This window comes from Clarias gariepinus, chromosome 6 (assembly GCF_024256425.1).
Source record: "Clarias gariepinus isolate MV-2021 ecotype Netherlands chromosome 6, CGAR_prim_01v2, whole genome shotgun sequence".
Classification (NCBI taxonomy): Eukaryota; Metazoa; Chordata; class Actinopteri; order Siluriformes; family Clariidae; genus Clarias; species Clarias gariepinus.
Genome location: NC_071105.1, coordinates 40,494,363 through 40,508,575, shown reverse-complemented (window position 1 = coordinate 40,508,575; position 14,213 = coordinate 40,494,363). Strand labels below are relative to the sequence as shown.

General features: G+C 41.0%; 1 protein-coding gene across 1 annotated transcript in view; it reads left to right on the top strand.

Moving 5' to 3' along the window:
* Window positions 1-5,141: 5,141 nt before the first annotated feature.
* LOC128526577 (netrin-1-like) overlaps window positions 5,142-14,213 on the top strand; it is a 54,969-nt gene continuing 45,897 nt past the window's right edge. The window contains exons 1-2 of the mRNA XM_053498576.1: window positions 5,142-5,297; window positions 7,239-8,386. Of these exons, the coding sequence (XP_053354551.1) occupies window positions 7,363-8,386 (1,024 nt within the window). The 5' untranslated portion in view covers window positions 5,142-5,297; window positions 7,239-7,362. The remainder of the gene's footprint in view (window positions 5,298-7,238; window positions 8,387-14,213) is intronic.

Genomic DNA, 14,213 nt, shown 5'->3' with positions numbered 1-14,213 from the left:
GGGAAGGTGCATGAGAGGACGCAGGGGAGGAGCCTCCACGCCCACGCAGCAGCGGAAGTCGTTCTTTGATGTTTTGTGTTGTTTTTATGAATTGAAGTGTGTTGTGGCATCCTGCATCTGAGGAAACGGGCACGCAAAGCAGGCTCTGTGTGTGTGTGTGTGTGTGTGTGTGTGTATATATATGTGTGTGTGTGGGTGTCAATTTGTATTGTTCTCTAGTGCTAAGATTTTTATACACAGGCAACAATCAACAAATCTCTACTTTATTCTCAAACGTAAACATGAAAAATAGTGTGTTGTAAAAATCTCACAATGTATACATAATTCTGCTTGTGTGTGTGTGTGTGTGTGTGTGTGAGAGAGAGAGAGAGAGAGAATGTGAGTGATTTTTAAGAGACTTGATTGACAGCAGTACCAGTGATGACAAGTGAATACGGTGAATACACACCACCACTAGGGGGTGACGGTGTACTGAACATCTGCCGGGTGATGGGTGCAGTACAGTGTGTTAGTGTGTGCAGGAGTGTGTAAGTGTGTGCAGGAGTGTGTAACCGTGTGCTGGAGTGTTTTAAGGTGTTAGTGTGTGCTACAGTGTGTTTGTGTTTGAGTGTTCGCTGGAGAGTGTGACTGTATGTTGGAATGTGTTAGTGTTGTAGTGCGTGAGTGTGTGCTAAGAGCATTATAGTGTGTATATACAGTTATGGCCAAAATTGTTGGCACCCCTGAAATTTCTGAAGTATTCCTCACAGAAAAGTGTTGCATTAACACATGTTTATTCCCTTTGTGTGTATTAGAACAAAACAAAAAAGGGGAAGTAAATGAGCTGGACAAAATTATTGTATTTCAAAAATTGTGAATAAATAAGATTGTTTCAAGCATGTGATGCTCCTTTCAACTCACCTGGGGCAAGTAACTGACGTGGACAATATAAAGATCACACCTGAAAGCAGATAGAAAGGAGAGACGTTTACTTAGTCTTGCGTTGTCCATAAGCATGGACAACAGAAAGAGGAAAAGAGAACTGTGTGAGGACTTGAGAACCAAAATTGTGGAAAAATATTTCAAGGTTACAAGTCCATCTCCAGAGATCTGGATTTGTCTTTGTCCACAGTGTGCAACATTATCAAGAAGTTTGCAACCCATGACACTGTAGCTAATCTCCCTGGGCGTGGACGCAAGAGATAAATTGATGGAAGGTTGCAACACAGAATTGTCTGGATGGTGGATACGCAGCCCCAAACAAGTTCCAACAGCATTCAAGCTGTCCTGCAGTCTCAGGGAGCATCAGTGTCAGCGCGAACTATCCATCGACATTTAAATAAAATGAAACGCCATGGCAGGAGACCCAGGAGGACTCCACTGCTGACACAGAGACATAAAAAAGCAAGACTATAGCTTGCCAAAATGTACTTGAGTAAGCCAAAATCCTTCTGGAAAAATGTCTTGTGGACAAATGAGACCAAGATAGAGCTTTTTGGTAAAGCACATCATTCTACTGTTTACCGAAAATGAGAAGAAAAGAACATAGTACCTACAGTCAAATATGGTGGAGGTTCAAAGATGTTTTGAGGTTGTTTTGCTGCCTCTGGTACTGGGTGCCTTGACTGTGTGCAAGTCATCATGAAATCGGAGGATTACCAAAGGATTGAAGGGCTCTGAGATCTTGGGTCTTCCAGCAGGACAACGACCCCAAACATACTTCAAAAGGACCCAGAAATGGATGGCAACAAAGAGCTGGAGAGTTCTGACGTGGCCAGCAATGAGTCCAGATCTAAATCCCATTGAACACCTGTGGAGAGATATCAAACTTGCTGTTGGGAAAAGGCGCCCTTTCAATATGAGAGACCTGGAGCAGTTTGCAAAGGAAGAGTCGTCCAAAATTCCGGGTGAGGGGTGTAGGAAGCTTTTTGATGGTTATAGGAAGCGTCTCATTTCAGTTATTTTTTCCAAGGGTTGTGCAAACAAATATTAAGTTAAGGGTGCCAATAATTTTGTCCAGCCCATTTTTGGAGTTTTGTGTGACATGTCAAATTTGCCTTTTTCCCCCTCTCTTTGTTTGTTTTGTTCTAATACACACAAAGAGAATATGTATAGCAAACATACAGTATGTATAGCAAAACATGTGTTCATGTAACACTTTTCTGTTAGAAATACTTAATTTTCTGGAACAATTTTAAAGGTGCCAACAATTTTGGCCATGACTTTATGTGTGTGTGTTTGTGGTAGAGTGTGTTAGCTTTAGAAGTGCTACATGTCTACTACGGTTCCTTATCTGCACGGTCCACGCCCACGAGCCACAAACTGCAGGCAACGCGAGCGGCTCTTCACACACGAACGCATTAGAATGGTGCGCGAGATTGTCGAGTCACGCTCAGCTTCGTTTTCAGATTATATTAGCGAACTGCACTAGCTACACAATGTAAGCAAAACATTATGTCGCCCTCTAGTGTGCACACAGGGTAACACACACACTGTAATTTTGTGAAGTGAAAGCCGAAATGCTGATAGGTTGAAATGAGTTCTTTTAGTGTCCGTGTGTGTGTGTGTGAACATGTGTGTATTCATTCTTGTATATGAAAAATGATGTGATCACTTCCTCAAATAGATCCTGATCTGCACGCTGTACTTACTGTAAACTGTAGCTGTACTGTAGTTTACTGTAAACTGTAACTCCACCCTCACTGATTCGCCTACACACACACACACACACACACTCATGATAATATATAAGTCATCTGAATTGAAGCAATAGAAAAGGTCACCCACATTGAGTTCTGTGTTTGAGAGAAAGAGGAACATTTTATAAATAAATAAAAAGTTAGAAACAGTGAATACAGCGCATTGCGTCGTCGCTGTGGAGCTCGGCTCAGTGTCACAGATACGCCTTTATGCTGATTTACTGAAGCTGTGCTTCGTGTAATTTAAACCATAACAATAAAGAACAGTAATGAAGAAAGAATTAATTTATAAGAGTGAAACAGTCTGGGTTTAAGTTTGTATTAGTGAGCTTTAACACTGACCCATGTGAATAAGAACGAGTGATTAATTACGAGTGAAACGTAATGGTGCATGGCACATCCCTCTCTATCTGCTTCTGGTCATTTTCTTATAACTGGATTAAACAGTAAAACAAACCGGTAGATTTCAGAACAACATGTGGTGATCTGTGTGACATTTCCAGCACAGACAGCTTGGTGCTGTTCACGCTGCTCCTAATGCAGATAACTGAGTACAAAACCTTCACAGAGGGCTCAGTTATAATCCACTGTTATATTGTTATATCTTTACACCAAATTATTCCTAAATGCTGGAGCAATGATGACAATTAAGAAAGAAGCTTTCAAAGAATTTAAAGTGGTACTGTCTAAAAATAAAATACAGCAAGCCTCTATGCAGTTCAAACATGACACAGCTTGAATAGTGTACAGGGTGCAATAATTTGGTGTGATTTGAGACACCTCCACAGTCCATTACTGGACATCAGTGTGCATTACTGGAGTAGTACAGAGTGTACAGTATATTACAAATACTGTATGTATCATCTCAATACTCTATAACCTACCATGCAAAACAGGAGGATCAAGCTGAAAAGGTGTGTAGGGATTAGGGTGTAGGGAGTGAGGCGAGATTAGGAATAACTCCCAGGTTCACCTGTGTTTAGTGAGATAAGGTGTGTTAGAGCATCACTGTATGAGGATGAGTAGATCCACACTGTCACCTAGTGGAGCTGAGTGGAACACACACACACACACACACACACACACAGATGACATTAAAGCATAACAAGCCACAACCTAAAAATAAAACCGCAGTATTATTATTATTTTTATTATAAAACTTGAAATTAAATATTACATTTGTATGTTTTCTGATTGTGTCTGTTTACTAATTATTTACCATTAATTAATTTTACATATTTGCATATTATTTTACTATTTACTATTTGCATTTATTTGCGCAATTTCTTATATCAGTTCAAGTCGTCGGCTTTTATTGTCATTTCAACCACATACAGTTCAGTACACGATAACACACAGTAGAGAAACAAAACAACGTTCCTCCAGGACCGAGGTGCTACACACAACATAAATTAACAAAAACTAACTAGCTAACTAACTAAGAAACCTAATTAGCTGACTAGCTGAGACAAAATATTTTAACATTATAAATTAACAGAAACAATCTACGTCCTATACTGAAAAAAAGACAACATAAAGTGCACGTGCAAATGTGCAAACAAGAGCGACGACACGACAACATGACACGTTTCAACACCCAGTAGTAGTGAGTTGAGGTAGTGGGATGAGAGACAGTAAACATTTCCTTGTAGATAGCAAAAGATAGAAAATAGGTATTTTTTTGTGCAAATAACAAATTCTGTGCAAAAGAGCAAGGTTAGGATTATATAAATTTGTTTTATGTATTTGTTTCTTTGATTGTTTATGTCCTACATTCACCTCTTGAGACTGTATTTGCTGTTTTTTAAACAAATCTGTATTTGTAATGAAATATTTTCTTTTTAGTTAACCTTACTTTAGTTGAATTGTTAAACTTCAGTTCTAGATGAAATAATAATATTTTATTTAATTAATTATAGTGTATATTTCTTTATTGTTTTCTGCATTATGTTCCTCTGGTACTGATACTAAACTAAAAATAAATTGCACTCACTGATCAGGGTGTTACTCAGGTTTGGGCTTTTAAAGCCTGCAGTAATGAGCCTGACTGTCTGTGATATCCCTCTGATATAATCACACATCACAGGCATATTATCACTATCCTCATTTAATCATCCAAAAATGATTTACAGTTAAACCACAGTCTGTTTATGACTACACACATTTCTACTGTTTATAAATAACTTAATAGTTTAGGAATTAAATGCATTTGGAACACGATTATTATTGTTATTATTATTATTATTATTATTATAGTGCTCGTTAATCTGCGCGTGAGGTGTTTCATCATTGCGTCACTGAGCTCCGTGCGCGCGCTAAATAACTTGGATTTAAACTGGTAAATTTAACGGAATTTTAACGGAACGGGTTTCTCTCGTCACTTCTCTCCGCTCCAGTGCGGCACAAATCCCGCGTTTGGTCTTCATTATTATTATTGATGGTGTACAGTACAGTACAGTACAGTACAGATGGTCTCTCCTACCTGACGGTCCTGCGGCTGCGCACTCCACACACTTAGCCAGTCCGCTAACGCTTCACATCCTGAGGTAAAAACAAACAGGTAACCGAGAAACACGGAGGAAATTCGTTCTCACGCTTCGTCCTGTCGAAATATTTCAGGTAAATATTACTTTATTTTCGTTTTATTATCAAGTTTTTTGGAGATATATATATTTTATTATAATTTGTACATTATTAATTGTTAATGTGTTTTATCGAATGTTCTTTGTACATGTATTTCTTAAAAATCTGTGCAGAAATGTAAGATAATGCTAGCTGTGCTAGTATCTTAGCCTATACTTTTAGCTTAGCCTTTATTTGTTTATTTAAAAAAAAGAAGAAATTTACCTCAGAAGGTTTGAGCGCGCGCGCACCGTAAGGCGGTGAACGCCAGGTGTTGTTTCTGAGAATGACCGATAGATGGCGTAGTTTATTTGAACACAGTTTTGTCGCACGCTCGAGATGTCCTATTGTGCACTAAAATTAATCTAACGATAACTAAATACAGCTATTTATGAAGGTAGGTTTTTAAATTAAAAAACAGCTTCTAAATTTTCAACTAAATAAAATATAAAAACACATAAAACGGTACATAATAAATACGATATAGACATATAAAAGTTATATTTTGTTTTAAATTGTGCATGACTCGCGCCCTTTGCATAAAACCGGAAGTATTCCTGAATTATATATATTTTTTATTATTCCTGAAAATTTTATTTAATGCTAATGTATAAGACATGCATGAAAATCACGTGTTCTCATTTCCTTCCTGTGTGAACTGTGTTTTGATTTTTAAAAAAGTTTAGTGCCAGGTTACATCTCTTCTTTTATGGCAGAACCTGTAATTGTCCACGTCTCCTTCTGTTCAGCTCTCGGCCTCAGCCGTGGTTCTGCCTCAAATTTTATAATGAGCCTATAATAACCTAGTCGTGTGACTGAGTCCACCCACACAAATGCTCGTGAAAATGTGGCATATCAAAAGTAATTGCAATTTATTTTAGGCCATTTGCCATTTTACGTGTTAATCATCATTTAGAATTCAGCCATTAAAATTATTAGATATTTACTGTTATTTTTGTTTATGTTAAATATATAAACACATTAAAAAAAAATAAAACGTTAAACATCCTCACACACACAAAATAGATTTATCACACATTTCCATCACCAATAGATTCCACAACATCAGTTATTCATAATGTCTGCTCTGACCCCAGTGAAGTGACAGAATTGTTCTTGTTCTGAGATACCAAACTGAGCCTTTCCTTGTCACTGGGGTGGTACCATCAGTAGTACCTGGTTCATAAGTACCTTTGATTAGCATGCAGCTCCTCTGCAGTGGGTAAGGTTGTAGCCTCCGCTCCAGGGTTCCAGTTCTCTGTGCATGTTCTCCCGGAGTCTGGATGGGGTTCCCCTGGGGACTTTGGTTTCCTCCCAACACTCTTCCCAAAACATGCCAGTAAGTTGGACTCTCTAAAAGCAATCAGTGTGTGTGTGTGTGTGTGTGGGGGTTTCTTGCAAATAAATATTACATTTGGTCTACCAGTTGGTCTCCACACATACACACACATACACACACACACACACAAACAGTTGTTTTGTTACAAATAAGACCAAATATGGATTAAATTGTTATTTCACAAACTGTTTGTAACAGATGAGTCATTAGTGTGTGTTGTCTTGCTGTATTGCTGGCCTTGAAAGAGAGATTCGAGTCAACTGAACTATTGGTACCGAATCACTAAAAAGAATAGCTGTGCACATCAATTAATGCAGGGAGAGATGAAGATCTACTGAGAGAGAGAGAGAGAGAGAGAGAGAGCTCCTTATCCTGATATAATTAACCTTAAGTTAAATCCACTTCCTCTGATTCATCATTAAATGGAAATATTGTAGTTTCCAAAAACCCCACAATGTAAGTACCTTTTTTGGGTTGTGTCACGCTCACACACACACATACACGCGCGCGCACACACACAGACACGATCAGCCGATCAGTATCCAGACGCACTCCCTTTAAATTTACCGTGTGTCTGTGTGTGTCTCCTCCTCTTGCAGGATTACCGGCTCCGGTCTCCGCTGTTCACACACACTCTAAGGGACAGGGTAAGGGCTGTGTGTTGTGTATCAGTCGGTGGGTAAGCGCGCGCGCGTGTGTGTGTGTGTTAGTTTGGACTCCGGGATGATGACTGTGGACGGTGCCGCGGTGCTGCTCGGTGTGCTGCTCACGGCGCTCTGTCGGCCCTCGGTGGAAGCGCTCGCGAGCTCCTCGCCCCCGGACCCGTGCTACGAAGAAAACGGCCAGGCGCGCCGCTGCATCCCGGACTTCGTGAACGCCGCGTTCGGCCGGGAAGTGCGCGCGTCCAGCACGTGTGGCCAGAAAAGCCCGAGCCGCTACTGCTTGGGGACGGAGAGAGGCGGCGGGGAGCGGAGCCGCGAGTGCCGCGTGTGTGACGCGTCCGACACCAAAAGGCGCCATCCGGCTTCGCACCTGACCGACCTGCACAACCCACACAACCTGACGTGCTGGCAGTCGGAAAACGGCGTCCGGTACCCCCAGAACGTGACGCTGACGCTGTCTCTTGGGAAGAAGTTTGAGGTGACGTACGTGAGCGCACAGTTCTGCTCGATCCGTCCGGACTCCATGGCCATATTCAAGTCAATGGACTACGGCAAGACGTGGGTTCCGTTCCAGTACTACTCGAGCCAGTGCAGGAAAGTGTACAACAAGCCGAACCGGGCCGCCATCACCAAGCAGAACGAGCAGGAGGCCGTGTGCACGGACGCGCACCAGCAGCATCAGCAGCAGCAGCCGCACCATCAGCAGCCGGTCTCGGGCGGCCTCGTGGCCTTCAGCACGCTGGACGGCCGTCCGTCCGCTCACGACTTCGACAACTCGCCCGTGCTGCAGGACTGGGTCACGGCCACCGACATCCGCATCACGTTCAGCCGCTTGTACGGCGAGGAGCGCAAGGCCGAGACAGAGGACGAGGAGGAATCGCACTTCTACGCCGTGTCCGACCTGCAGGTGGGCGGCCGGTGCAAGTGTAACGGGCACGCCTCGCGCTGTGTGCGCGACCGCACCGGAGATCTGGTGTGCGAGTGTAAGCACAACACGGCGGGACCCGAGTGCGACAGGTGCAAACCGTTCCACTACGACCGACCGTGGCAGCGCGCGACCGCCAGAGAGGCCAACGAGTGTGTCGGTAAGTCGGTAATAACGTTAACGCTATAAAGCTTAATAACAGTCTTCCACCGTCGAGCTTTTTAATAAGAACACTGCAGTGTGCGAGTTAAGACTGATACAGGAGAAGGGCGTTATTACACTTACTCAGGTGTGTGTGTGTGTGTGTGTGTGTTTGTGCGTGTTACCTTCCTCTCTGACCACATGATTTTAAAACTTAGTCTGAGAGGATGCAGGGGCAGTTGATGGACATTTACATCTCAATAAGGAACAGGACTTACATGTAATGCTGCATTCACACTGTTTACAATTTACAGATCAAACTCGGCCCTGTACATCACACCCTGCATTAATGTCTCACTAAAATATCATTTATTTTCTCCACAACTACGCTGTATTTTTAAAATGCTGTAAGACAGAGCCGTGGCTAGACTTATCGAGAGGCTCTTAGTTATTAAATTATAATAATAAACAATAATCAAATAAATAGACCATGCTGTGTGTACGGCGTGGGGTCTGAGCTGCTATCACTCAGACAACACTCACATGGCACATGATCAGGTTTAATTAATAAAGTAGAATCATCTGGAGGGTGCCATGCACTGTTAAAGCTTATTAAAAGATACATAGCGATCATTATTATACTCCTTCTGTATGGTTCACTTTTACAGTGTTATAACTGTGTGTATTAACGGTGCCTCTGGGTTTGGGTTTGTTTTACTGAATCAGCACGCAGCAGAGGTGTACACACTGCATTTAGGCACATAACTGGACTTCCAGAATCAGTGCTCTCTTTATGGGGCGAAATGAGAGCTTTAGTACTCATCAGTAAAGATTAGAACATCTGGAATTCCAGAGTGCGCCTAAAACCAAATCCCTGTTTTAATAATGAAGAGGTTATAAATGTATGTAAATAAATCAGGAGGTTTGGCAAACGTAACAACAAGAGGCTAGGCTTTTAAAAAATGTCTTTAATTTCTTTAACTTTCTGCTCAGGATTTCAGTTTGTAGGGTGCAAATTATTTCACTTTATATGTAAGAAGATATAAATGCAATATAAAACCCTGTTTATTATATCCATAAACCAGGTGCCGTCACAAGAAGCCTCGCAGTATCTTTTATTTATGTAGGACAATTCGTGGCCATTATTATTATTATTATTATTATTATTATCATCATTGTAATATTGCCTCTTATTTTATTTGGTGTGCAAGTTAATGTTGCTAGTTCTTCAATTTAAGTAATCGATCTCATCTTACACTGTGAACATAATTTGTGTGTGTGTGTGTGTATTAAAGACAATACAGATATTAACATAATAAGGAACATGGCACTTCATCTTCCTTTATCAGAATTGTCATAGCTTTGGGTGCATGGAACTATGTGCTAAAATATATCCTGTATAGATCATACTAGTACAAATGTGTAATTGGATAAAATGGATAAATTGCAGGCTTTGATGCAGTTCTGCTCATTAAACAAACTGTAAACCTAAATACACAAGTTTGATCTGTGTGTAGAGACACAATATAGAAAGCAGGGTAAGTCGAGTAAAGTGCACAAAAGGATGAAGGTGTCCTTTTGTGACAGGCAGCGCAATTTACTCTGTTCCGCTGTTTGGTTCTGTTAATCTGGTTCTGAGTGAAGCAAAATAAATAAAATGAAATAAATAAATAAATAAATAAATAAATACAGGGTATAAGAGTAGTCGCAGTTCATGTCCTGAAAATCTTCCAAAATGCAAAATATAATAATCAGGTGTTAAATATTTGTGCCTGATCTGAACAGAATGTATTCTGTTATACTGAATGTATTCATAACTTTAACCATTTCAGATAAACCGTAATTTATCCCTTTTTGTACAAACGGACTGTTATTTATCAACAGATGACAGAACAGTGAAAAAGAAAGATATAAAGAGATAAAATTATGCAAGGAGAAATGCATAGAGGTAGAAAGTGTGTGTAAGTGTGTGTGTATGTCTGTGTGTGAGAGAGAAGTTAAGAAGGGAGAGACAGATCTATAGACAGAAAGAGACACATATTGAGACAGTAGGACAGTTAGAAAGAGAGACACATGGACAGAAAGAGAGCATGAGAGAGAAAGAGAGAGAGAGAGAAAGAGATCACGGGTCGGGCTGGAAATGACAACATGACGAGTTTAAACTGTCTTCCAGAAGGAATGAATTGTTCCACGTATCCTTGACACTTTATTTTTATAAAGGATATGTGTGTGTGTGTGTGTGTGTGTGTGTAAAATGCGGGATACAAAAGAGCGTCACTCATTGCATCCATCTTGCTGTCAGCAAGCTGATGGTACGACCTTACATTCCTGAACTAGGTTTCTCTGAGCGCAGTGCTAACACACACACACACACATACACACACACACACATGGTGCTGAAATAAAAAGAGGGAGTAGAAAAGACAGTTAAAGAAAACAGTGCTCAATCTATAGAGAAAAGAAAGCATGACACTTTTTTTCACAAGGCACAGTGTGTGTGTGTGTGTGTGTGTGTGTGTGAGAGAGAGAGAGAGAGAGAGAGAGTATCTAAGCTGAGAGACATCCTTATATGCTGTAGTTTAAATACTTATAGGATGGAGAGATAAAGGGAAAAACCAAGGAAACTGAGACAGCAGGTAGAGAGAGACGTGTGTGTTATTAATGTTTATAGATGTACAGTTGTATGTATGTATTTATTTATTTATTTCATAATGCTAATTAGAAGTTACAGGATTAATGTTCTAGTCCGTATCTGCACTTAGCCGATTGGATGTTTCAGACATTGATTAAGTAAACTCACTGAGAGGCCATTAACATGGTGCTGAAGGGAGGAGTGATGGAGAAAAGTAAACACACATTTATCAGAAATTACAGCTAAACAACATCCTCAGAGTGTGTGTGCGTGTGTGTGTCGGATCTTTGATCTATATGAACAGACGAATACTTTGTTAATCCACAGTGCATTTCATACACCTTGGACACACACACACGATAGTTTTTAGGAGCAGCCCGGTGAAAACTCATTCTTCTCTTTCTCCACTGTAATTTCTGAGCGAAGCAGGAGGTCGGACTGAGCGGAGAAGTTTCACACACAGATTAGATCCAACATGCTCTCAGCAATCAGTAATTACGAGTGATTTAATTACAGCCTCTCAGACGCTTCAGATCGCTAAAACAAACAAGAGCAGTTTAGTTTAACGTCACGCTTTAACTCCAGGCTGTGAGCCGAGCTTTGTTATTCATCTCACATTTATATAACAGCACCTTCGGCGAGACAATAAAGCGGCATGCGTGTCTATAAAGAGGTGATTGAACAGAGGCATTAGCGCGGACACATTGGCTCGAGGCCCGCTGGTTAATGTTCGAGCTGCGCCCGCTGGGTTTATGGACCGGCGTCTATCATCCTCAAAGCCACCGCCGGATCAAACCTGGCAAATAAAACAGAGAGGGTGAGAGGAGAAGAGAGGTGAAGAGAGAGAGGAAAAACACTTCTGCACTTTGGTCACCTTCCCTTCATCACCCTAAAACCTCCCATGTGACTAATAGAAGAGACGGACAGAGAGAGAGAGAGAGAGAGGCAGAGAATAAAATAAAAAATGATATAGAGAACTAGACATTTGTGCTGTCTACTGTCTGTTTAAACCGGTTCAATGATAATAAAAGTCTCAATAAATTAAAGGATCCACATGGCAGATTTACTTATTCTCATCCAAGTGGATCAAAGATACAAGTAAAAAAAAATGAGTAAAGGAGAAGATAAGAAGATGAGAGAAAGAGGGAAAGGATGATGGAGGCAGAGAAAAAGAAAGGGAGAGATGTTTTGCTCTTTAATTAAACTTCTTACCTGAAAGAGAGTGGGAGCGATTTTTGGTGTAAAAAAAAACAAACTTTTTTTAATCTTACAATAAAATGTGAGCGCTGCTACGTCACTCGTCTAACAGGTACAAAAGGGTAAAGGAGACATGCTAATGAAGAGAACAATCTCCTCAAAGTCTACTGAAGAGTGTGTGTGTGTGTGTGTGTGTATGTGTGTATGTGTGTTTATTTTAATTGTGTGAGCTGATCTCCAGATCCCACTGACTGAAGCTGTGAGCAGGACGTAGCGGTGTTCTTTAATCACATGGTATAATCTGACTCAGAGACATACACACACACACACACACACACACACACACACACACACACACACACAGCCCTGAGGTCACTGTACAGGATCTCAGGATAAGTAGAGCAGGAAGGAGAGAAAGACGTGAGTGTCGTAGGTTTGGAGGAAGTATGGAGTAAGAGACCACATTCTCCAGAACTGAGTGTTTCACCAGTGTTTAAAGTTTGCTCTGGAAACTCCAGACGTACCTGTGAACACACAGAGGTAATTGTGTGAGTAAACACCAGTACGCAGTCATCCCCTGCGGTCTGTCCTGCTGCTGTGAGTGGAGATGTGAGTGATGTTCCTCCACTGAGCACCATCCTCTCCTCCTCTCCTCTTCTCCTCACCTGGGCTCCTCTCAATCACTGAGGGGATTCGAACATGAAGAACATACAGGTGTAGACCATAACGATGATGTTTCACGTGTAACGTGATGTGTACGTGAAGGTATCGCCACCACTGCCACGTGTTTATGCAACTCACGTCCACTAATAATCTCAATTAGTTTCACACACACACACACACACACACACGTTTATCTTTTCATAGGGAACACACAATACTGGGAAAGTGGAAATAACACATATGATCTGCTAAACACACACACACACACACACACACACATGCAACATTAGACTCAAAATGGCTCTCCATCACACCTAACGTCTCTGCTGCAGCTCATATGGAAGGTTGTGTAAGTGTGAGGCCCGGACCTCACGGTGAGATGAGTGCTGGCACAGAGCCCATCCCAGTGTGTGTATGTGTGTGTGTGTGTGTGGACCCTGCTGCAAATTGAACTTGATGCCTGCCAGACTGCAGCACACCAGACCCGAACCAACCATCTGCAGCTGGTTTAGCGTACACACACACACACACACACACACACACCTTAAAATGGAATGTGTTGCAGTACGATAATACCTCTCGTCTCCTCTCATGTTATGAACACACTGTCTTTTTCTCAAATCTTTGGTATTTATATCAGACTTTAGTTCAGTCTGGTGTTTATTTCTGTATCAGGCTTCATTTTGGTCCAGTGTTGAATTATTTATTAGACTTCAGATTGGTCTGGTGTTTTTTTCAGGCATCAGATTTCAGTTTGGTCCGGTGTTTAATCAGGTATCAGACTTTAGTTTGGTCTGGTGTTTATTCAGGTATCAGACTTTATTTTGGTCTGGTGTTTATTCAGGTATCAGACTTTAGTTTGGTCTGGTGTTTATTCAGGTATCAGACTATAGTTGCTGGTAACTCTAAATGAAGTTTTGGTCTTGTTTCCCTGGGGAGGTCTTCATGAGAGCCAGTTTCATCATCGTGCTTGATGGGTTTTACAAACGTACTTGACACAATCCTGTTCTTGTAGGAACTGTTCCAGGACAGCTGTTGTTGTTGATTAATTACCTAATGCCATGTGTATTATTTCATAGGTTTGGTCTAGACTATTAAATATAAATCTCTAAACCAAAAACATTGAATTAGGGGGGCGTGTCCAAACTTTTGACTGGTACTGTGTATGTTTAAATAATGAGTTACATCAGTGTTGTGCAAGTACAAACTTCATACAACAGAAAGCTCACACACATCATACTTTACAATTTTGAACTAAGTTCACATTCCCAAACAGTGAATTAGTTCATATTTTTTTCTTCCACTTTTATTGTTTTAAACAATCTGCTCCGAGCAGTAGAGAGTATTTTTCTTC